The sequence below is a fragment of the Brachionichthys hirsutus genome, chromosome 1 (assembly GCF_040956055.1).
Source record: "Brachionichthys hirsutus isolate HB-005 chromosome 1, CSIRO-AGI_Bhir_v1, whole genome shotgun sequence".
NCBI classification, from domain to species: Eukaryota; Metazoa; Chordata; class Actinopteri; order Lophiiformes; family Brachionichthyidae; genus Brachionichthys; species Brachionichthys hirsutus.
The window spans coordinates 1-20,941 of record NC_090897.1 but is presented as its reverse complement, the minus strand read 5'-3'; the positions used below and the strand labels follow the sequence as shown (position 1 = coordinate 20,941).

Here is a 20,941-nt window from a genome sequence, read left to right as displayed (position 1 = left end):
TTAATTGACATTGACATTATCTTTCTTTCTAGGTCCCACCGAGCACATTCTGTGCCATTTGGGTACGAGATGAAGAGTACGTCAACAACCAATGTGTGGCGCTGGCTGCTTACGTAGCTTCTTGCCACAAATTCAACATCTGCATTGAGTGGAGGAGTGGAGATTACTGCCGTAAGCTTTCTGTCTGCTGTTTGAGCCGGAAATAACTGATGCCTTGAACACTGACAAACTGAAAAGATGAGCAGAACCAGTTGTTGGCCAATCCATCTTTCCATAGAGTTGGAATGCATTTTCCATGTCTGAGTGGGTTCGCTCAACATTGTCCTGCTTCCTTCCTCACCCAAATATATATGTAATACAGTATAGGGTTTGTGACTCTAAATTGCCCAGAGGTTTGAATGGTTGATCGTCCTACTCGTGACTTGTCCACGCTCCAGCTCTTGGCAAAGTCAGGTGTATAGACTGCACTCCCTCCCGAGACCCTGCAGAGGATTAACGGCTACAGAGAATGAATGGATAGATGAACCCAAACTAAGGTATCTTTTTGTCTCCTCCTGCAGCCTTCACGTGTCCTGATGCTCTTCGGTATCAGGCCTGTCTGCCGGCCTGCATGTCTCAGTCCTGCCCCAACCACGACTTCGACTTAGACCCGGACAATTGTACAGGCCTTACGGAGGGCTGTGTATGCCCTGAAGGGACGCTCCTCCACCGGCCATACTCCGCCCTCTGTATCTCACCTGAGAAGTGTGGTAAGATGTGTATTTCATTTTCAATTTCACAACCTAAAACTTGTGTTAAAATGACACCGTAATTGTTCATTGGCATTGTTCTAGACATCATGCTGATGTGTGTCTGTGTGTCTCAGCCTGCACTGATAGCGCCGGGGTTCCTCGTGCTCACGGTGAGGTGTGGAACGCCTCGAAAGGCGCCTGCTGCATGTACAGCTGTGACGACGACACAGTCGTCCCAGTGGAGTACGATTGTGCTAACATGGCGGTGCCCGTTTGCCACCGAGACGGGGAGATGATCATCAGCCTGGCTGATGACACCAGCTGCTGCCCGCAGAAAGCGTGCGGTGGGTCCGGGAAGTTTAGTTACAGATCCGAATCAAGTTTTCTGACCCGCTAAGGTCAAAGATAGTTTGTGATTTTTCATCAAAAAAGTGCTTTCAGAAGGTGATGATGTCATTTCTGTCTGCAGCTTGTAACCAAAGCCTGTGCATTCAGCTCTCTCCTGAGTGCAGATATGGAGAGAAGCTGGTGTCTTACTACAGACAGGACTCCTGCTGTCCAGACTACGTATGTGGTGAGTTCTGCCTGTGATGAAAAGACTGATGATTACATCAGCATGATACATGCTTTGTGTTGTTTGGCCACAGGTTAGATAAGATTCAATTCCGTTTAATGAGTCTTAGGTTCTGTCCAAGGTTTCTGCCTGTTAAAGGGAAGTGTCTCCTTGCCTCCATCTCCAAACTTCTTGGTCTTGTGGGTCAAGCTGGGTTCTGTCTTTCCCTGCTAATCCTGTAAAGTGCCTTGAGATAACTTCCTGTTGTGATCTGGCACTATAGAAAAAAAGTTGAATTAAATTGAATATATATTCAGTAATATCTTGACATACGAGTATAATTCGTTCCTAGTAGCTCGTATGTCAAATACATTTTTGCTATATAAAATAACGTATCCCACCGTCTCCCATCATCAGCACGTGTCTTTCTTCCCACTGCCATCCTTACCACTTGCTTTCTTTGGACCCATCACTTATTCTAAAGAATATTCATGAGTATTTCTGCTGTTTGTGCCACAGAATGTGATCTTAGCCTCTGCGAGTCAGACATTCCCTCTTGCAGAGACGACCAAACGCTGATTGCCACCAGGGCAGACGGCAGCTGCTGTTTCGCTCACATCTGCAGTCAGTTCAAAATCAGCTAAATGCACTTTTCTGTATCAAATTTTGCCACTGGTGATTTACCAGCAGGTCATGTGTTTTCTTCAGTATGCTCCTCCTGTCCAGAGACACCGCCCCGCTGCCTGGACGGTGAGGTGCTGACAGTGGACAGCAACACGCTGGAGCGCTGCTGTCCAGCCTACCGTTGTGGTCAGATGACACACACCTGCTTATTCAGAGTTTTTACCTTAGCAAACTTAAACACTTGAACATATCATTTTAAAACAGACACATAATAGCTGGGATATATAAGGATAAAGTTGTGCATTACAGTAGTCCCTCATTTTCCACGGGGGTTACGTTCCAAAAACAACCCGCAATAAGTGAAATCCGCAATGTAGTAATTTTTATTTCTTTTACAATTATTATACATGTACATAAATGTTTTAAGGCTATAAAACCCCTCACCACACACTTTATACACGTTTAACAGGCAGGCATTAATCTAAATAGATTGTTTCAGTATTATAGAAGGAAACCAAAGATCAAAACCTTTTCAGAACTAAACATTTGTTTGAGAAATATAAATATATAGTACGTACAGTAAACGTTTTCCTGTTAATAATGTTAAGGCGTGCAGGTCGAGGAAAGAGCCGCTTGGAGTGCAGAAGAACAAATATTCTACTCGTGCTGTCTTTAGCCTCTCATGCTGCTTTATTGGATAGCTTAGCACAGCGGAACGGCAGCGGCTACATGTATCAACAGGAAGAAACAAAACCCAAAAGGGACGTGACGTTTATGCTCCTACAAAATAAAAGCCTCTTTTTACACAGAGAATAAGAGCGCTATTAAACAAACGCTTAACAAATAAACATGATGGCTTTTAGGAATAACGAATTTAATTTTAATGATCAACCTACGAGGTTGAACACATAATCAATTGTCTTGCGCCGTTTCAAGGTGCGTTCAAGTGCAAAAAGAAAATCTGAAATTGCACTAAAAAACTCAGCGAAGCAGCGAAGTCGCGGAAAATGAACCGCATTATATCGAGGGACTACTGTAATTTCATTTACACCCAAATTGGTGCTATTTGACATGAATTTTTAGCTTTCAGAAATGCATTTATCCTGTTTTAAATGTGAAGTAAAATGTATCTCATGATGATTGTTTGTTTCTGCAGGATATTTAAAAATCTGTTCATTATTATAAATGATAATGTTGCACATCACTTTTGCATCAGACAAACGTTTTTCGAAATTTAAATAAAAGCTTTTTGAACTGTTTATTGGATATTCGATGAAGGATCATAGATGATGGCAGCTTTTGTTGGTGAGTTTGCTTTTGATGAATTTAATTAAACGGGTGAACCATAATCTATTTAATTTATTGTCTTTTGTGATACTTCCAATAAATGATTGCAGAAAAAGCCAGTTTGTGTACGTAGAGACAATACTGTTGTGTGTGTGTGTATGTGTGTGTTTGCAGGCTGTGAGCCCTACAGGTGTCCTCAGCTAAGCTGTCCCATTGGGCTCTCAGTGGTGTCATCATCCATTCCTGGTCACTGCTGTCCAAACCAGACCTGCGGTATGAATCGTAAAGTTGCTTCAGCTGGAAGATTCTTAACTCGGTTCAAACTAAATCAGCGAGGTTTAATTAGAGCTTTAGTAGTTGCTCCGCTGGTGTATTAGTGATGCTGCTGGCGTCCTTTGGTGTGCAGAGTCTGCAGACCACTGCCGAGGACTTTCTGTGACACTGTGGTGACTTCTGTGATCTAATACGCAGTGGCGCGTTGGGAAGGGGATGTTCTGAAAGGGACTAAAACAGGCTCCTCCCACCCTCTGCATCACACTGTGTGGGCCTCAAGTAGCTCCTTCAGTGACAGACTCAGACACCCTATGTGTTTGAAGGAGCTCTTGTCATGAATTAAATTAAATTCAATTGAGTTTTATTTCTATAGCACCAGATCACAACAGGAAGTCATCTCAAGGCACTTTACAGGATTAGCAGGGAAAGACCTGCAGGGAAACACAGAACCCAACTTGACCCACAAGAGCAAGCACTCTGGCAATGGAGGCAAGGAAAAACTTCCCTTTAACAGGCAGAAACCTTGGACAGAACCTAGACTCATAGTGGACGGCCATCTGTCTGACCGGCTGGGTTGAGAGAGAGAGAGAATGGCAGGTCGGAGACGAGTCAAAAACAAGGAGATGGATGGGAAGCGATAGCGAGACAGAGCAGGAGCAGAAAAAAACAAGATTTACAAGACTGGAAATGCTAATGCTAGCGATGTGGACATCAGCGGTGAGGGCCACAGGTCCAGGTTCTGCGGCACCACGGACAGAAGGACCTGAAAAAGAAAGAGGGACAAACAGAGGGAGAGCGACCCTAACCCTTATTTCTTTTGTTTTCAGTGTGCTCCTGTGAAAAGATTGCCTCACCAAAATGTGGCCTGGTATGTATTCTTTTATATATATATATATATATATATATTCATTCCGTGGGCCCCTTTTATACTATCTATATCTGCCGCTGTGTCAAAAGAGCATTCGGCTCCTGTCCGGTTCATTTAGCCAGGACAAAATCTTACCACAAAGTAAGCTTTTGGTGCAAATGGGTGCTTTAGCTGTTGTGTATTTATGAAGTGTGTTTGGTCAGTCGCTCTCTTTTCCCTATGTATAGCGTCATCCCACCTGTCCGTGCCCCATATTCTAACCAGCTAGTCAAGAGTAAGATGGTTGCCTGCCTCTTGGAACGTCTTAGGACCTGTCATTGAGCTGTACAGGCAGAGAGGGCCTTGGTGTGTGTTGTATCATCTTTGAAGGGGGCTGTCTGTTGTGGCGTATAAATCAAAATTAATCCCAACGCCACGGTGGGCTAAGTCGAGGGGGTTAAAACATTGAAGACGCGCACGCAGTACGTTGCACAGGCCTTGACAGATTTATTTGCTCCGGATTGCAGAAGGAACAGCTGGAGGGCTTACTTATTTGCTGTAGTATCGATTGTCGTTAAATACCTCCTTTCGCCCGTGCAATCCTTCGATGGTTCATGTGGCTGGTATCCTGCGGTCCTGCGTTTGCATTCATGCGGTCAACAAAAGGTTTCTTCCCACGCTCACCCCACCACCATAACAAGGCCACACACGCACACTGACACCGCACAGGTGAGCGCACGCAAGTAACCTCCACACCGGCTGCGCCACGCCCCAATCACCGCGGCGTGGACGCGCACACATTGGCGCTTACACTGTCTGTATGTTTTAATCAGGTTTCCGATCCGTTTTATTTAAATTTGCTCCTGCTTCCACTCTCATCCTGTTCTGCAGGGAGAGGACGCCCAGCTGGACCGAGCCTTCTTATCTGATCCTCAGAATCAGTGTGCCTGCAAGAGATACAAATGTGGTGAGTGCTGTGTCAAAATCAAAATGGAGAAAATAGATTAAGACATTGTGCAATACTTGGCACCGCTTGTAATGGCAAAAGCATGGAATGCATTTTCTGTTAAAAGCGAAAAATGAAGTGTTAAATAGATGTAGATCAAAAAGGAAAGAGGAGGCACCGCAAGCATAATGACAAATGTGAACAGCAGCCCTGCACACGGTTACCTTTGACCACTGCGTGTGTGTTTCCGTATGAGTCCAGTGCGTGAAGCTGTGTGTGTTTTCGGAGAGAGAGGCGTGTTGCGTCCAGGTCAGACGCTGGTGGAGCACGGTGATGACGGCCTGTGTCACAGCAGGCAGTGCAGCCACAGCCTTGACCCAGCGAGCGGATTCCACCTGCTGCGCACTCGCAGTGTCAACTGCTCTGCCCACTGCCAGCCCGTAAGCCTGCAGCACATTCATTTCCTGTGCTGTCACAATATTGCCAGACGTCAGACAAGGCTGATGCTGAATGTTTGTGTTGAAGAATCAGCTCTACGTCCCAGCAAAAGACCAGTCGATGTGCTGCGGTTTTTGTAAGAATACTTCCTGCCTCTACGAGCAGGAGAACGGGACGGCAGTTCTCTATAAGGTACAAACATGACCTTATAACTAACCACTGCACCAAAGAAGGTCAATGGCACCATTCAAACATGCGTCTGAAGAACATTTGTTCCCTGTTTTCAGCCTGGGAAGTCTTGGGTCTCCAACTGTGTGACGTTTGACTGCACGGACACTCTGTCCGGCCCTACGCTCGTCTCCTCTTCCTACAGCTGCCCCCCGTTCAACGAGTCGGAGTGTGTGAAGGTCTGCAGCAGAAACTCACACATATACATGCCGAGTTCTGAGTCAGACTTTAATGTTATTAAAAACAATTTGTAAAAACTCTGTTGACCGGTTTAATAATAAGAGTATGATCTTAAAGAGAGTCAAATGTATTACATCCTTTTGACTGTGATTTTGTTACATTATATCATTTTTTAAATTTGTGCATTAATTTGTTTGTTGTTAAATATTAAAGTCAGCAGAAGGGATTGACCAAAAATAACTGAACAAGAATCTTTTCATGAATATTTAAACCCCACAGGAAATATTCTTAAACGTATATCTGTCTTCACATTTGGACTCTTATCTGCACTCAGATCGGCGGGACTGTCGTAAGTTACATGGACGGATGCTGCAAGACCTGTGAGTAACTGATCTGAGCTCAGCTGCAGTCCTGTAGTTGCCTTAGAGCTGTAGTCTACAGACTGAAGAGCACCTCCACCTGCCAACACGTTTCCAACGTGTTTGCCATGTCATCTCATCTGAATAGTTGTTTTCTTTTACATCGTTCTGCTGTTTATTCAGATTGGAGAGCTCTGACTTTGTGCTTTTCAGTGAATGAATGCATTTTTTTGAAAGTATCACTGAAAAGCATTGCATCACATGCGAGTGTGGTTCATGTGCTACAGCTCACCGCCATATACCGATTCCTCCAGGTGCTGGATTCCCTCTGTTCCTTTTCCCCGTTAGACCCTTGACTCCCACAGTTAACACAAACTGTGAACAAGGTACATAAAACAACAAGGCTTGTCAGTGCCATTGTTGATATTCAACAATGTACTCCCTCAAAAATATATAGAATAACAAGTTAAAACACGCAGAAATCCTGACTGCAACCTGTTCTGCAGAAAAGTCATCCCAACGTCTGCATCATTTCAGGTCTAAAATACAAACCAACAGAAATTACTTCTGTTCTCGTGCTAAATTTGTACCTTTTAAAAAAACAGGGTGCACAGATGTAATTAAAGATGGGGTAATTTCTGTAGGCAAACAAATGACGTCACACTGAAGAGGACACAACATGTATTTATCCCCGACCACCCTTGTTGATCCTATGCTCTAACACAATATTTTACATCGACTCTTTCCCCATTTAGCATTGTCTGGGCAGTGCATTGTTGATTGCCAACAATGTGCTGTTGGTAGTGGCCCAGTATTTGGGCTTGGACATCTGCATGTGTCCGTAGACTGTGGTGTGGGTCGGTGTTTGGGCTCCTCCGTAAGCAACATGTAGCTGCTGTAGAATATGTGCATGCTACTCCACCACTCGAAGGAGCTGTGTGAGAAACTGAAGCTCCTCTGAGGAATGACGGCACATTTTATGTCGTTGTTGAAGTAAAGCGGGCGCCGGCGTGGCTACTGCTGGCCGGCTGTGGCTTAGGTGTGTGACTGGCCCTCCTTTGCTGCTCAGGATGCATGTGGACAGGGAATAGGGGGCGCCGCCATGCTGAAATAAAATGCCTTTATTGTCATTGTATCAAAACAACGAAATTGTAGTGAGCTCACATTCAACAGAGTATTAAAAGCAATATAAAACCTATCTACATGTAAACATGTACAAAGGCAGCACTGGTTCGAGCAGCATCGGCAGATCGAATGTCTGCTGTGTTATTTGTTGGAGTTCAGTGATGGCTCGGGGGAAGGAGTTCCGTAATCTTTGTTCTGGTCCTGATGGACCGGAAGCGCCTGCCAGGGGGCAGCAGGTCAGAGGTAGTGAGCGGGATGGGTGTTGTGCCTGGTGATTGCCCCAGAACAGTTTACAACCGGTAACTTGCACTGTTCTGTCTGCACTGCGTGACTGTGCTGGTTTTACTGCTGCTGGTACACGTCTGTGTACTCCTGGTTTGTCTGTTAAAAGAAGTTTTCTTTTCTTCCTCCTCAGTTGGACTTTCCCATTAGCAAAGAGGCTCTCCAAAGTTGTTTGTTTTTTAATTTAATTTTTGCTAGTTCACGTCTGTTTTTAGTGACGTATCACGCATGAAAGTTCACAGGCGAATTACGAATGTTCAAAATAGAACTCCTTTTAGACGCTAATATTCAATACAACGGAAATAGTGTGGATTAGTTGTTCTTTCTGTGCGGCCCGGTAACAAATGCCTCACGGACCGGTACCGGGCCGCAGCCCGGTGGTTGGGGACCACTGCCCTACAGCATAGTGCTGTAGCTTGCATTTATTATTGTCATTACTGTTACATGTTGCACGATTGCATCGAAACAAATTCCTACTCTGTGAACCCTCATTGACAATAAGTCGGAGTCTGACTTCCACCACTACCATGTCTTCTCACTAATTGGAAATGTATTTGTAGCTACAAAGCTTTTATACATACAATTTATGCCTCATCTATCCAAATGCTCCAGTGTCAAAAACTGTATACCTTCCAACACATTCGTCCTCTTGCTCCTGTTGCTTGATGTGCTGCAAGTCCGATGCTGCATTGAATATCTCGTTAACTTTGGTCCAACTGCTTTGTGGTCTTGTGAACAGGCAAAGAAGATGGGAAATCATGTCAGAAGGTGACGGTGAGGATGACGATCAGGAAGAATGATTGTCGCAGCAACAGGCCGGTATGCTCTGTGTCTCGTGTGATACTGATTCGGGTTCAACACACTGGACGGAAAATCCTTGAAGTAACTTTGAACATCTAACAGGGCAAAAACATTGTGTTTCCCTTCCTTCACTAGACGCAACATGAGTTAATCAGTGAAATGTCTAAGATATGGGAAGTCATCAAAAGAACTGACTCTCAGCTAAAACGCATTATTGAAGGAAAACAAGATGTCATCTGCGTACAAGCTAACATCAATACAATTAGGTTTAACTTTAAAGTACTGACTGTAAAATGACCATTGATTATATGGATTCTACTTTTTGCAGAATAAAGTTTTAATTACTCTACCGACTCTGTGTTCTACAGGTGAACATTGTGTCATGTGATGGAAAGTGCCCATCTGCCAGCATCTACAACTACAATATCAACACGTATGCTCGCTTCTGCAAATGCTGCAGGGAGATGGGGCTGCAACGGCGTTCTGTGCAACTCTACTGCAGCAGCAATGCAACATGGGTCAGCTACGGCATCCAGGAACCCACTGACTGTTCCTGCCAATGGTCTTAAATGCGTATTTAAAAACAAATAGGATGTTAAGATATATCCTCTAAATCGAAACTACATACAAGACTTGTTGCTTTCAGATGTTCGTAGGGAAATCTCAGCTACTAACAGGAAAGCTTGAGTGGATGAGGCTCAATCTCCCAGGATTTGTCCTGGTGTCTCTGGCAGGCAGGTGGTACTGCATAGCAGTGAAGCAGGTTGTTTGTATAATGTTTAGTTGAATCAGTAAGCATAACAAGCTCAAAAGCAATTAATAGAATGAATACTCATACATTTGCTTTTGGGTTAAAGCATACCTCTTTTAATGTAAGATCATCATGAAGTCAAGTCACCAAGATGAGACCTGAACAGAATGAAACTGGAGAACTTGCCTGGTTCGTCTTCACAGTCACCTCTGGTAAAGTAAATATGTTCCTTCATTTTATTTCGGTCCAGTTCTCAGCTTTCAAACAGATTTCGTTCTTAGTCTATACAGGAAGACTTGATTTGTATTAACAGCTACTACAGAGTAACTTTAACAGTGTCAAAACGGGGGCGTTTGTATGTGGTGCTGGGACAATGGGCTATCCCGGCGCTATTTGTAGCGCGCGACCAACACCATATCCTTTGGCTTGCATACAATGAAACTACTTTAAACTCATAATCTGGACTGACCATGCAAATTGGAAACCAATCCAATGGTGGAATCGCTCTACGTGTGTGTGCATATTTTCCCATTTCTTGTTTTGTTAAAAAAGCACCAGATCTCTTACCAGTGAAGTGAAAATACAGATCAGAGGTATTTATTTAATTTACATGTTAATTGTAACTAATGGCTGTAATGGATCAAAATGATGGATTAAAATCTTTAAAAAAATATAGCATCACAATACTGCTTCTCTTCCCCCTTCCTCCAAGCCTACAGAAAAAACAATGTTCAAAGAAAAAGGCATGACCTGGTTTTTCCTGTTTGAATGGGAACTCCTTGTCTCACAGCATTTCTATGCTACAATGGCTGAAAGGTTTTTAAAAAGTTAGCCCTGACCAGGAAATATCACTGCCATCAATCATGGAGCTATTTACCACAAATCCTTCATGTGCCCGTTTTTCTAAATATGTGTCCTAAGTTTTGAAAATGATTGGCATTATTATTCATTTTTTAATCCTAGAAAGAGAAGAAACTGTTAAGTGGTGTAAAATAGACTGAATTAAAATCCACACTAGTTAACTTTTTTAAATCCAGGTGTGTGTGGAGCACTTAGTTTATTTATTGGCATTTGACAGCTGTTCTGAATTTGTGGACATATCTGGTGACCAAATGGAGAACTAATAGGGTCCAAAACTTTGATTTGGCTTTATTCCAGATAAATCAATACCAGAAAAACGCAAGGACAAAAACAAACTAGAAAAGCACAATGTTTGGAATATTTCCGGTGTTATTCCAGAAACAGCCACAGGAGGGCGAACGCGGCTGCTTCAGTGAGCGTCTGAAGCTGACAAAAAGCATAAATATGCACACAAACAAATGTCTTAACAACTTGTAACTTGGCACACTTATAGATGACATATGTGGCTGGAACTGACGTGACGGAAAAGTGGGTGTGACTTACGGTGACGAGGTTATGGACGTGTAAAGGTTTAATTTGGTCATATCTCAAGAACGGGAGGTCGTACAGAGGCGGGGGTTGGACCGGCGTGTTCAGCATAGCCGAATTATGGTGAGTAGACCCACTTCTCAAGTCTCTACAACGTACGGTTCACGCGATATCTTGATTTCAAATGTTTGGAACATTTCCGGTGTTATTCCAGAAACAGCCACAGGAGGGCGAACGCGGCCGCTTCAGTGAGCGTCTGAAATTGACAAAAAGCATAAATATGCACACAAACAAATGTCTTAACAACTTGTAACTTGGCACACTTATAGATGACATATGTGGCTGGAACTGACGTGACGGAAAGGTGGGTGTGACTAAGAATGACGACGTGATGGACGTGTAAAGGTTTAATTTCGTCATATCTCAGGAACGGAAGGTCGTACAGAGGCGGGGGTTGGACCGGCGTGTTCAGCATAGCCGAATTATGGTGGGTAGACCCACTTCTCAAGTCTCTACAACGGACGGTTCACGCGATATTTCGATTTCAAATGTTTGGAACATTTCTGGTGTTATTACAGAAACGGCCATTAAAGCGCCACGTCATAGCACCGCACCGTGGTCCGAAGGTTGTACTGCACACTAATCATTAAAGCGCCAAGTTGTAGGGCCACACCGTGGTCCGGAGGGTTAGGTTTAGGGGGGGTTTTATCCAACATCCTAAGATGTTGGTTGGGCACGGGCACAGGTGATCAATCACTTTCGCTTCAAATCTAGGTATGGGTTAGGAAAGGTTAGGGTTAGGAGAAGGGAAAGGGAAGGGTTAAGTTTAGAAATAGAATTTAGGGTTAAGGTTAGAAAAAAATAATTGGGACAGGTATAGAGGAAAGGAATAGGGAAGGTCAGGGAGGGGGATCTGGGGAACGTCCCATCAGGTTTACATGTTCTCTGTTTTTACAGGTAGGTCCCCTCTCCTCTCCTCTCCCATGGGCTTCAACAGGCTGGACCAAGAGAAGACACAACAACAGGTGAGTATCTTCAGTTTGTCAAGATAAATTGTATCCCATATATGTGTTGTCCTGTGTGTCCCGTTTTCCTCCTTTTCGGATCTTTCTTTTGGATTGAGGCAGTCTCCCTCCCAATGCTTTTCTCCTCAGGTTCTGATGCCATTTCGGTAGGTCACGGTATCTTTCACATATGGACCCCACATAGAAAATCACAATATTCTGATATTTGTCCGATAAGTGCTTTCTAATGTATAAATAAGTATTTTGGACATATCTCATAGACAGAGTGCTTATACATCCTCACATATACATCTTAAGTACAAGGGAGAGAGACGTAGAGAGAAGAGAGGTTCTCACGGCAACTGGTTCTGACTGTGGTGATTCCATCTGCATAATGATATTAGTCACACTAATAAATAAAAATCAAACACAAACGCAAGCAATTCATAATAACAATCAACTAAGTGCCATAGAGCAAATAAGGGGAAGGGTAAAGTGTTTTGTATAATAAATAAGGGCCCTGTCCCTGTTAAAACCAAAACCATCAAACACAAGCAATTATTAATATTAAGAGTCACTCAATGGAAATAATAAATAAAAATGAGTTGAAAAAATCATGCACAAATTTCACCCCGGAGAGCGAAAAAAAACAAATAAACTCTTTCACTCGATAAAAATAATAAATAAAATTAAGCTGAGAAAATCATGCACAAATTTCACCCCGAAGAGCGAGAAAAAAAATATATTAATAAACTCTTAGATGGAATGAACACAATCTTAAGTGCCATTTTCTTTAAAATCTTTCATTGAAGCCGAGAGGGTCCGTTGTTCTAAGGCGACTAATTCACCTTCTCTCTACTTTCTGTCTCTGGGGTCTGGACCAGTTCGAATTGGATTCCAGGCCCATAATGGACAGGTTTTGGATCCTTTGTATGTCAAAGTGTGAGTATAATAGCGTTAGTTTTTGCTTTTTTCTGATTTGATACAGATGTTGTTTCAGTCTGTCTAAAAGCCTGTTTTTTGTTTCCCCTATATAGATTTGATGGCAGCATGAGCACGAAATAGCATAAACAACATTTGTTGTTTGTAAGTTCATTATCTGCCAAATTGGTGCCCCCTTATCTGCCAAATTGGTGCCCCCTGGCCCGAGTGTTGGTTATGGATAAATTTGGATGTTTTGAGAAATTGTTCCTCCCACAAAACTTTCCCCTCCGAGAGAGAGGCGTGGACCAGTATGTCCTTTAGATTTTTATTTCTTCTGTAGGCCGAAATTAGTCTAAATCCCCTCAGGGCCGCATTGTCCTCTAGGGTTAGGGTTAGGGTTAGGGTTAGGGTTAGGGTTAGGGTTAGGGTTAGGGTTAGGGTTAGGGTTAGGGTTAGGGTTAGGGTTAGGGTTAGGGTTAGGGTTAGGGTTAGGGTTAGGGTTAGGGTTAGGGTTAGGGTTAGGGTTAGGGTTAGGGTTAGGGTTAGGGTTAGGGTTAGGGTTAGGGTTAGGGTTAGGGTTAGGGTTAGGGTTAGGGTTAGGGTTAGGGTTAGGGTTAGGGTTAGGGTTAGGGTTAGGGTTAGGGTTAGGGTTAGGGTTAGGGTTAGGGTTAGGGTTAGGGTTAGGGTTAGGGTTAGGGTTAGGGTTAGGGTTAGGGTTAGGGTTAGGGTTAGGGTTAGGGTTAGGGTTAGGGTTAGGGTTAGGGTTAGGGTTAGGGTTAGGGTTAGGGTTAGGGTTAGGGTTAGGGTTAGGGTTAGGGTTAGGGTTAGGGTTAGGGTTAGGGTTAGGGTTAGGGTTAGGGTTAGGGTTAGGGTTAGGGTTAGGGTTAGGGTTAGGGTTAGGGTTAGGGTTAGGGTTAGGGTTAGGGTTAGGGTTAGGGTTAGGGTTAGGGTTAGGGTTAGGGTTAGGGTTAGGGTTAGGGTTAGGGTTAGGGTTAGGGTTAGGGTTAGGGTTAGGGTTAGGGTTAGGGTTAGGGTTAGGGTTAGGGTTAGGGTTAGGGTTAGGGTTAGGGTTAGGGTTAGGGTTAGGGTTAGGGTTAGGGTTAGGGTTAGGGTTAGGGTTAGGGTTAGGGTTAGGGTTAGGGTTAGGGTTAGGGTTAGGGTTAGGGTTAGGGTTAGGGTTAGGGTTAGGGTTAGGGTTAGGGTTAGGGTTAGGGTTAGGGTTAGGGTTAGGGTTAGGGTTAGGGTTAGGGTTAGGGTTAGGGTTAGGGTTAGGGTTAGGGTTAGGGTTAGGGTTAGGGTTAGGGTTAGGGTTAGGGTTAGGGTTAGGGTTAGGGTTAGGGTTAGGGTTAGGGTTAGGGTTAGGGTTAGGGTTAGGGTTAGGGTTAGGGTTAGGGTTAGGGTTAGGGTTAGGGTTAGGGTTAGGGTTAGGGTTAGGGTTAGGGTTAGGGTTAGGGTTAGGGTTAGGGTTAGGGTTAGGGTTAGGGTTAGGGTTAGGGTTAGGGTTAGGGTTAGGGTTAGGGTTAGGGTTAGGGTTAGGGTTAGGGTTAGGGTTAGGGTTAGGGTTAGGGTTAGGGTTAGGGTTAGGGTTAGGGTTAGGGTTAGGGTTAGGGTTAGGGTTAGGGTTAGGGTTAGGGTTAGGGTTAGGGTTAGGGTTAGGGTTAGGGTTAGGGTTAGGGTTAGGGTTAGGGTTAGGGTTAGGGTTAGGGTTAGGGTTAGGGTTAGGGTTAGGGTTAGGGTTAGGGTTAGGGTTAGGGTTAGGGTTAGGGTTAGGGTTAGGGTTAGGGTTAGGGTTAGGGTTAGGGTTAGGGTTAGGGTTAGGGTTAGGGTTAGGGTTAGGGTTAGGGTTAGGGTTAGGGTTAGGGTTAGGGTTAGGGTTAGGGTTAGGGTTAGGGTTAGGGTTAGGGTTAGGGTTAGGGTTAGGGTTAGGGTTAGGGTTAGGGTTAGGGTTAGGGTTAGGGTTAGGGTTAGGGTTAGGGTTAGGGTTAGGGTTAGGGTTAGGGTTAGGGTTAGGGTTAGGGTTAGGGTTAGGGTTAGGGTTAGGGTTAGGGTTAGGGTTAGGGTTAGGGTTAGGGTTAGGGTTAGGGTTAGGGTTAGGGTTAGGGTTAGGGTTAGGGTTAGGGTTAGGGTTAGGGTTAGGGTTAGGGTTAGGGTTAGGGTTAGGGTTAGGGTTAGGGTTAGGGTTAGGGTTAGGGTTAGGGTTAGGGTTAGGGTTAGGGTTAGGGTTAGGGTTAGGGTTAGGGTTAGGGTTAGGGTTAGGGTTAGGGTTAGGGTTAGGGTTAGGGTTAGGGTTAGGGTTAGGGTTAGGGTTAGGGTTAGGGTTAGGGTTAGGGTTAGGGTTAGGGTTAGGGTTAGGGTTAGGGTTAGGGTTAGGGTTAGGGTTAGGGTTAGGGTTAGGGTTAGGGTTAGGGTTAGGGTTAGGGTTAGGGTTAGGGTTAGGGTTAGGGTTAGGGTTAGGGTTAGGGTTAGGGTTAGGGTTAGGGTTAGGGTTAGGGTTAGGGTTAGGGTTAGGGTTAGGGTTAGGGTTAGGGTTAGGGTTAGGGTTAGGGTTAGGGTTAGGGTTAGGGTTAGGGTTAGGGTTAGGGTTAGGGTTAGGGTTAGGGTTAGGGTTAGGGTTAGGGTTAGGGTTAGGGTTAGGGTTAGGGTTAGGGTTAGGGTTAGGGTTAGGGTTAGGGTTAGGGTTAGGGTTAGGGTTAGGGTTAGGGTTAGGGTTAGGGTTAGGGTTAGGGTTAGGGTTAGGGTTAGGGTTAGGGTTAGGGTTAGGGTTAGGGTTAGGGTTAGGGTTAGGGTTAGGGTTAGGGTTAGGGTTAGGGTTAGGGTTAGGGTTAGGGTTAGGGTTAGGGTTAGGGTTAGGGTTAGGGTTAGGGTTAGGGTTAGGGTTAGGGTTAGGGTTAGGGTTAGGGTTAGGGTTAGGGTTAGGGTTAGGGTTAGGGTTAGGGTTAGGGTTAGGGTTAGGGTTAGGGTTAGGGTTAGGGTTAGGGTTAGGGTTAGGGTTAGGGTTAGGGTTAGGGTTAGGGTTAGGGTTAGGGTAGGTTAGGGTTAGGGTTAGGGTTAGGGTTAGGGTTAGGGTTGGGTTAGGGTTAGGGTTAGGGTTAGGGTTAGGGTTAGGGTTAGGGTTAGGGTTAGGGTTAGGGTTAGGGTTAGGGTTAGGGTTAGGGTTAGGGTTAGGGTTAGGGTTAGGGTTAGGGTTAGGGTTAGGGTTAGGGTTAGGGTTAGGGTTAGGGTTAGGGTTAGGGTTAGGGTTAGGGTTAGGGTTAGGGTTAGGGTTAGGGTTAGGGTTAGGGTTAGGGTTAGGGTTAGGGTTAGGGTTAGGGTTAGGGTTAGGGTTAGGGTTAGGGTTAGGGTTAGGGTTAGGGTTAGGTTAGGGTTAGGGTTAGGGTTAGGGTTAGGGTTAGGGTTAGGGTTAGGGTTAGGGTTAGGGTTAGGGTTAGGGTTAGGGTTAGGGTTAGGGTTAGGGTTAGGGTTAGGGTTAGGGTTAGGGTTAGGGTTGGGTTAGGGTTAGGGTTAGGGTTAGGGTTAGGGTTAGGGTTAGGGTTAGGGTTAGGGTTAGGGTTAGGGTTAGGGTTAGGGTTAGGGTTAGGGTTAGGGTTAGGGTTAGGGTTAGGGTTAGGGTTAGGGTTATGGGTTAGGGTTAGGGTTAGGGTTAGGGTTAGGGTTAGGGTTAGGGTTAGGGTTAGGGTTAGGGTTAGGGTTAGGGTTAGGGTTAGGGTTAGGGTTAGGGTTAGGGTTAGGGTTAGGGTTAGGGTAGGTTAGGGTTAGGGTTAGGGTTAGGGTTAGGGTTAGGGTTAGGGTTAGGGTTAGGGTTAGGGTTAGGGTTAGGGTTAGGGTTAGGGTTAGGGTTAGGGTTAGGGTTAGGGTTAGGGTTAGGGTTAGGGTTAGGGTTAGGGTTAGGGTTAGGGTTAGGGTTAGGGTTAGGGTTAGGGTTAGGGTTAGGGTTAGGGTTAGGGTTAGGGTTAGGGTTAGGGTTAGGGTTAGGGTTAGGGTTAGGGTTAGGGTTAGGGTTAGGGTTAGGGTTAGGGTTAGGGTTAGGGTTAGGGTTAGGGTTAGGGTTAGGGTTAGGGTTAGGGTTAGGGTTAGGGTTAGGGTTAGGGTTAGGGTTAGGGTTAGGGTTAGGGTTAGGGTTAGGGTTAGGGTTAGGGTTAGGGTTAGGGTTAGGGTTAGGGTTAGGGTTAGGGGTTAGGGTTAGGGTTAGGGTTAGGGTTAGGGTTAGGGTTAGGGTTAGGGTTAGGGTTAGGGTTAGGGTTAGGGTTAGGGTTAGGGTTAGGGTTAGGGTTAGGGTTAGGGTTAGGGTTAGGGTTAGGGTTAGGGTTAGGGTTAGGGTTAGGGTTAGGGTTAGGGTTAGGGTTAGGGTTAGGGTTAGGGTTAGGGTTAGGGTTAGGGTTAGGGTAGGGTTAGGGTTAGGGTTAGGGTTAGGGTTAGGGTTAGGGTTAGGGTTAGGGTTAGGGTTAGGGTTAGGGTTAGGGTTAGGGTTAGGGTTAGGGTTAGGGTTAGGGTTAGGGTTAGGGTTAGGGTTAGGGTTAGGGTTAGGGTTAGGGTTAGGGTTAGGTTAGGGTTAGGGTTAGGGTTAGGGTTAGGGTTAGGTTAGGGTTAGGGTTAGGGTTAGGGTTAGGGTTAGGGTTAGGGTTAGGGTTAGGGTTAGGGTTAGGGTTAGGGTTAGGGTTAGGGTTAGGGTTAGGGTTAGGGTTAGGGTTAGGGTTAGGGTTAGGGTTAGGGTTAGGGTTAGGGTTAGGGTTAGGGTTAGGGTTAGGGTTAGGGTTAGGGTTAGGGTTAGGGTTAGGGTTAGGGTTAGGGTTAGGGTTAGGGTTAGGGTTAGGGTTAGGGTTAGGGTTAGGGTTAGGGTTAGGGTTAGGGTTAGGGTTAGGGTTAGGGTTAGGGTTAGGGTTAGGGTTAGGGTTAGGGTTAGGGTTAGGGTTAGGGTTAGGGTTAGGGTTAGGGTTAGGGTTAGGGTTAGGGTTAGGGTTAGGGTTAGGGTAGGTTAGGGTTAGGGTTAGGGTTAGGGTTAGGGGTTAGGGTTAGGGTTAGGGTTAGGGTTAGGGTTAGGGTTAGGGTTAGGGTTAGGGTTAGGGTTAGGTTAGGGTTAGGGTTAGGGTTAGGGTTAGGGTTAGGGTTAGGGTTAGGGTTAGGGTTAGGGTTAGGGTTAGGGTTAGGGTTAGGGTTAGGGTTAGGTTAGGGTTAGGGTTAGGGTTAGGGTTAGGGTTAGGGTTAGGGTTAGGTTAGGGTTAGGGTTAGGGTTAGGGTTAGGGTTAGGGTTAGGGTTAGGGTTAGGGTTAGGGTTAGGGTTAGGGTTAGGGTTAGGTTAGGGTTAGGGTTAGGGTTAGGGTTAGGGTTAGGGTTAGGGTTAGGGTTAGGGTTAGGGTTAGGGTTAGGGTTAGGGTTAGGGTTAGGGTTAGGGTTAGGGTTAGGGTTAGGGTTAGGGTTAGGGTTAGGGTTAGGGTTAGGGTTAGGGTTAGGGTTAGGGTTAGGGTTAGGGTTAGGGTTAGGGTTAGGGTTAGGGTTAGGGTTAGGGTTAGGGTTAGGGTTAGGGTTAGGGTTAGGGTTAGGGTTAGGGTTAGGGTTAGGGTTAGGGTTAGGGTTAGGGTTAGGGTAGGGTTAGGGTTAGGGTTAGGGTTAGGTTAGGGTTAGGGTTAGGGTTAGGGTTAGGGTTAGGGTTAGGGTTAGGGTTAGGGTTAGGGTTAGGGTTAGGGTTAGGGTTAGGGTTAGGGTTAGGGTTAGGGTTAGGGTTAGGGTTAGGGTTAGGGTTAGGGTTAGGGTTAGGGTTAGGGTTAGGGTTAGGGTTAGGGTTAGGGTTAGGGTTAGGGTTAGGGTTAGGGTTAGGGTTAGGGTTAGGGTTAGGGTTAGGGTTAGGGTTAGGGTTAGGGTTAGGGTTAGGGTTAGGGTTAGGGTTAGGTTAGGGTTAGGGTTAGGGTTAGGGTTAGGGTTAGGGTTAGGGTTAGGGTTAGGGTTAGGGTTAGGGTTAGGGTTAGGGTTAGGGTTAGGGTTAGGGTTAGGGTTAGGGTTAGGGTTAGGGTTAGGGTTAGGGTTAGGGTTAGGGTTAGGGTTAGGGTTAGGGTTAGGGTTAGGTTAGGGTTAGGGTTAGGGTTAGGGTTAGGGTTAGGGTTAGGGTTAGGGTTAGGGTTAGGGTTAGGGTTAGGGTTAGGGTTAGGGTTAGGGTTAGGGTTAGGGTTAGGGTTAGGGTTAGGGTTAGGGTTAGGGTTAGGGTTAGGGTTAGGGTTAGGGTTAGGGTTAGGGTTAGGGTTAGGGTTAGGGTTAGGTTAGGGTTAGGGTTAGGGTTAGGGTTAGGGTTAGGGTTAGGGTTAGGGTTAGGGTTAGGGTTAGGGTTAGGGTTAGGGTTAGGGTTAGGGTTAGGGTTAGGGTTAGGGTTAGGGTTAGGGTTAGGGTTAGGGTTAGGGTTAGGGTTAGGGTTAGGGTTAGGGTTAGGGTTAGGGTTAGGGTTAGGGTTAGGGTTAGGGTTAGGGTTAGGTTAGGGTTAGGGTTAGGGTTAGGGTTAGGGTTAGGGTTAGGGTTAGGGTTAGGGTTAGGGTTAGGGTTAGGGTTAGGGTTAGGGTTAGGGTTAGGGTTAGGGTTAGGGTTAGGGTTAGGGTTAGGGTTAGGGTTAGGGTTAGGGTTAGGGTTAGGGTTAGGGTTAGGGTTAGGGTTAGGGTTAGGGTTAGGGTTAGGGTTAGGGTTAGGGTTAGGGTTAGGGTTAGGGTTAGGGTTAGGGTTAGGGTTAGGGTTAGGGTTAGGGTTAGGGTTAGGGTTAGGGTTAGGGTTAGGGTTAGGGTTAGGGTTAGGGTTAGGGTTAGGGTTAGGGTTAGGGTTAGGGTTAGGGTTAGGGTTAGGGTTAGGGTTAGGGTTAGGGTTAGGGTTAGGGTTAGGGTTAGGGTTAGGGTTAGGGTTAGGGTTAGGGTTAGGGTTAGGGTTAGGGTTAGGGTTAGGGTTAGGGTTAGGGTTAGGGTTAGGGTTAGGGTTAGGGTTAGGGTTAGGGTTAGGGTTAGGGTTAGGGTTAGGGTTAGGGTTAGGGTTAGGGTTAGGGTTAGGGTTAGGGTTAGGGTTAGGGTTAGGGTTAGGGTTAGGGTTAGGGTTAGGGTTAGGGTTAGGGTTAGGGTTAGGGTTAGGGTTAGGGTTAGGGTTAGGGTTAGGGTTAGGGTTAGGGTTAGGGTTAGGGTTAGGGTTAGGGTTGGGTTAGGGTTAGGGTTAGGGTTAGGGTTAGGGTTAGGGTTAGGGTTAGGGTTAGGGTTAGGGTTAGGGTTAGGGTTAGGGTTAGGGTTAGGGTTAGGGTTAGGGTTAGGGTTAGGGTTAGGGTTAGGGTTAGGGTTAGGGTTAGGGTTAGGGTTAGGTTAGGGTTAGGGTTAGGGTTAGGGTTAGGGTTAGGGTTAGGGTTAGGGTTAGGGTTAGGGTTAGGGTTAGGGTTAGGGTTAGGGTTAGGGTTAGGGTTAGGGGTTAGGGTTAGGGTTAGGGTTAGGGTTAGGGTTAGGGTTAGGGTTAGGGTAGGTTAGGGTTAGGGTTAGGGTTAGGGTTAGGGTTAGGGTTAGGGTTAGGGTTAGGGTTAGGGTTAGGGTTAGGGTTAGGGTTAGGGTTAGGGTTAGGGTTAGGGTTAGGGTTAGGGTTAGGGTTAGGGTTAGGGTTAGGGTTAGGGTTAGGGTTAGGGTTAGGGTTAGGGTTAGGGTTAGGGTTAGGGTTAGGGTTAGGGTTAGGGTTAGGGTTAGGGTTAGGGTTAGGGTTAGGGTTAGGGTTAGGGTTAGGGTTAGGGTTAGGGTTAGGGTTAGGGTTAGGGTTAGGGTTAGGGTTAGGGTTAGGGTTAGGGTTAGGGTTAGGGTTAGGGTTAGGGTTAGGGTTAGGGTTAGGGTTAGGGTTAGGGTTAGGGTTAGGGTTAGGGTTAGGGTTAGGGTTAGGGTTAGGGTTAGGGTTAGGGTTAGGGTTAGGGTTAGGGTTAGGGTTAGGGTTAGGGTTAGGGTTAGGGTTAGGGTTAGGGTTAGGGTTAGGGTTAGGGTTAGGGTTAGGGTTAGGGTTAGGGTTAGGGTTAGGGTTAGGGTTAGGGTTAGGGTTAGGGTTAGGGTTAGGGTTAGGGTTAGGGTTAGGGTTAGGGTTAGGGTTAGGGTTAGGGTTAGGGTTAGGGTTAGGGTTAGGGTTAGGGTTAGGGTTAGGGTTAGGGTTAGGGTTAGGGTTAGGGTTAGGGTTAGGGTTAGGGTTAGGGTTAGGGTTAGGGTTAGGGTTAGGGTTAGG

The 20,941-nt window shown here is 45.8% G+C and overlaps 1 protein-coding gene across 1 annotated transcript in view; it reads left to right on the top strand.

The window, feature by feature from the left end:
• The window catches only part of otog (otogelin), a 56,945-nt gene extending 46,847 nt beyond the window's left edge, over positions 1–10,098 (top strand). The window contains exons 40-54 of the mRNA XM_068740344.1: positions 33–171; positions 561–749; positions 866–1,075; positions 1,201–1,305; positions 1,804–1,908; positions 1,993–2,094; positions 3,370–3,468; positions 4,296–4,336; positions 5,207–5,282; positions 5,523–5,701; positions 5,787–5,891; positions 5,987–6,106; positions 6,442–6,487; positions 8,613–8,692; positions 9,043–10,098. Coding sequence (XP_068596445.1) covers positions 33–171; positions 561–749; positions 866–1,075; positions 1,201–1,305; positions 1,804–1,908; positions 1,993–2,094; positions 3,370–3,468; positions 4,296–4,336; positions 5,207–5,282; positions 5,523–5,701; positions 5,787–5,891; positions 5,987–6,106; positions 6,442–6,487; positions 8,613–8,692; positions 9,043–9,243 — 1,797 coding nt within the window. The 3' untranslated portion in view covers positions 9,244–10,098. The remainder of the gene's footprint in view (positions 1–32; positions 172–560; positions 750–865; positions 1,076–1,200; positions 1,306–1,803; positions 1,909–1,992; positions 2,095–3,369; positions 3,469–4,295; positions 4,337–5,206; positions 5,283–5,522; positions 5,702–5,786; positions 5,892–5,986; positions 6,107–6,441; positions 6,488–8,612; positions 8,693–9,042) is intronic.
• Positions 10,099–20,941: the final 10,843 nt, after the last annotated feature.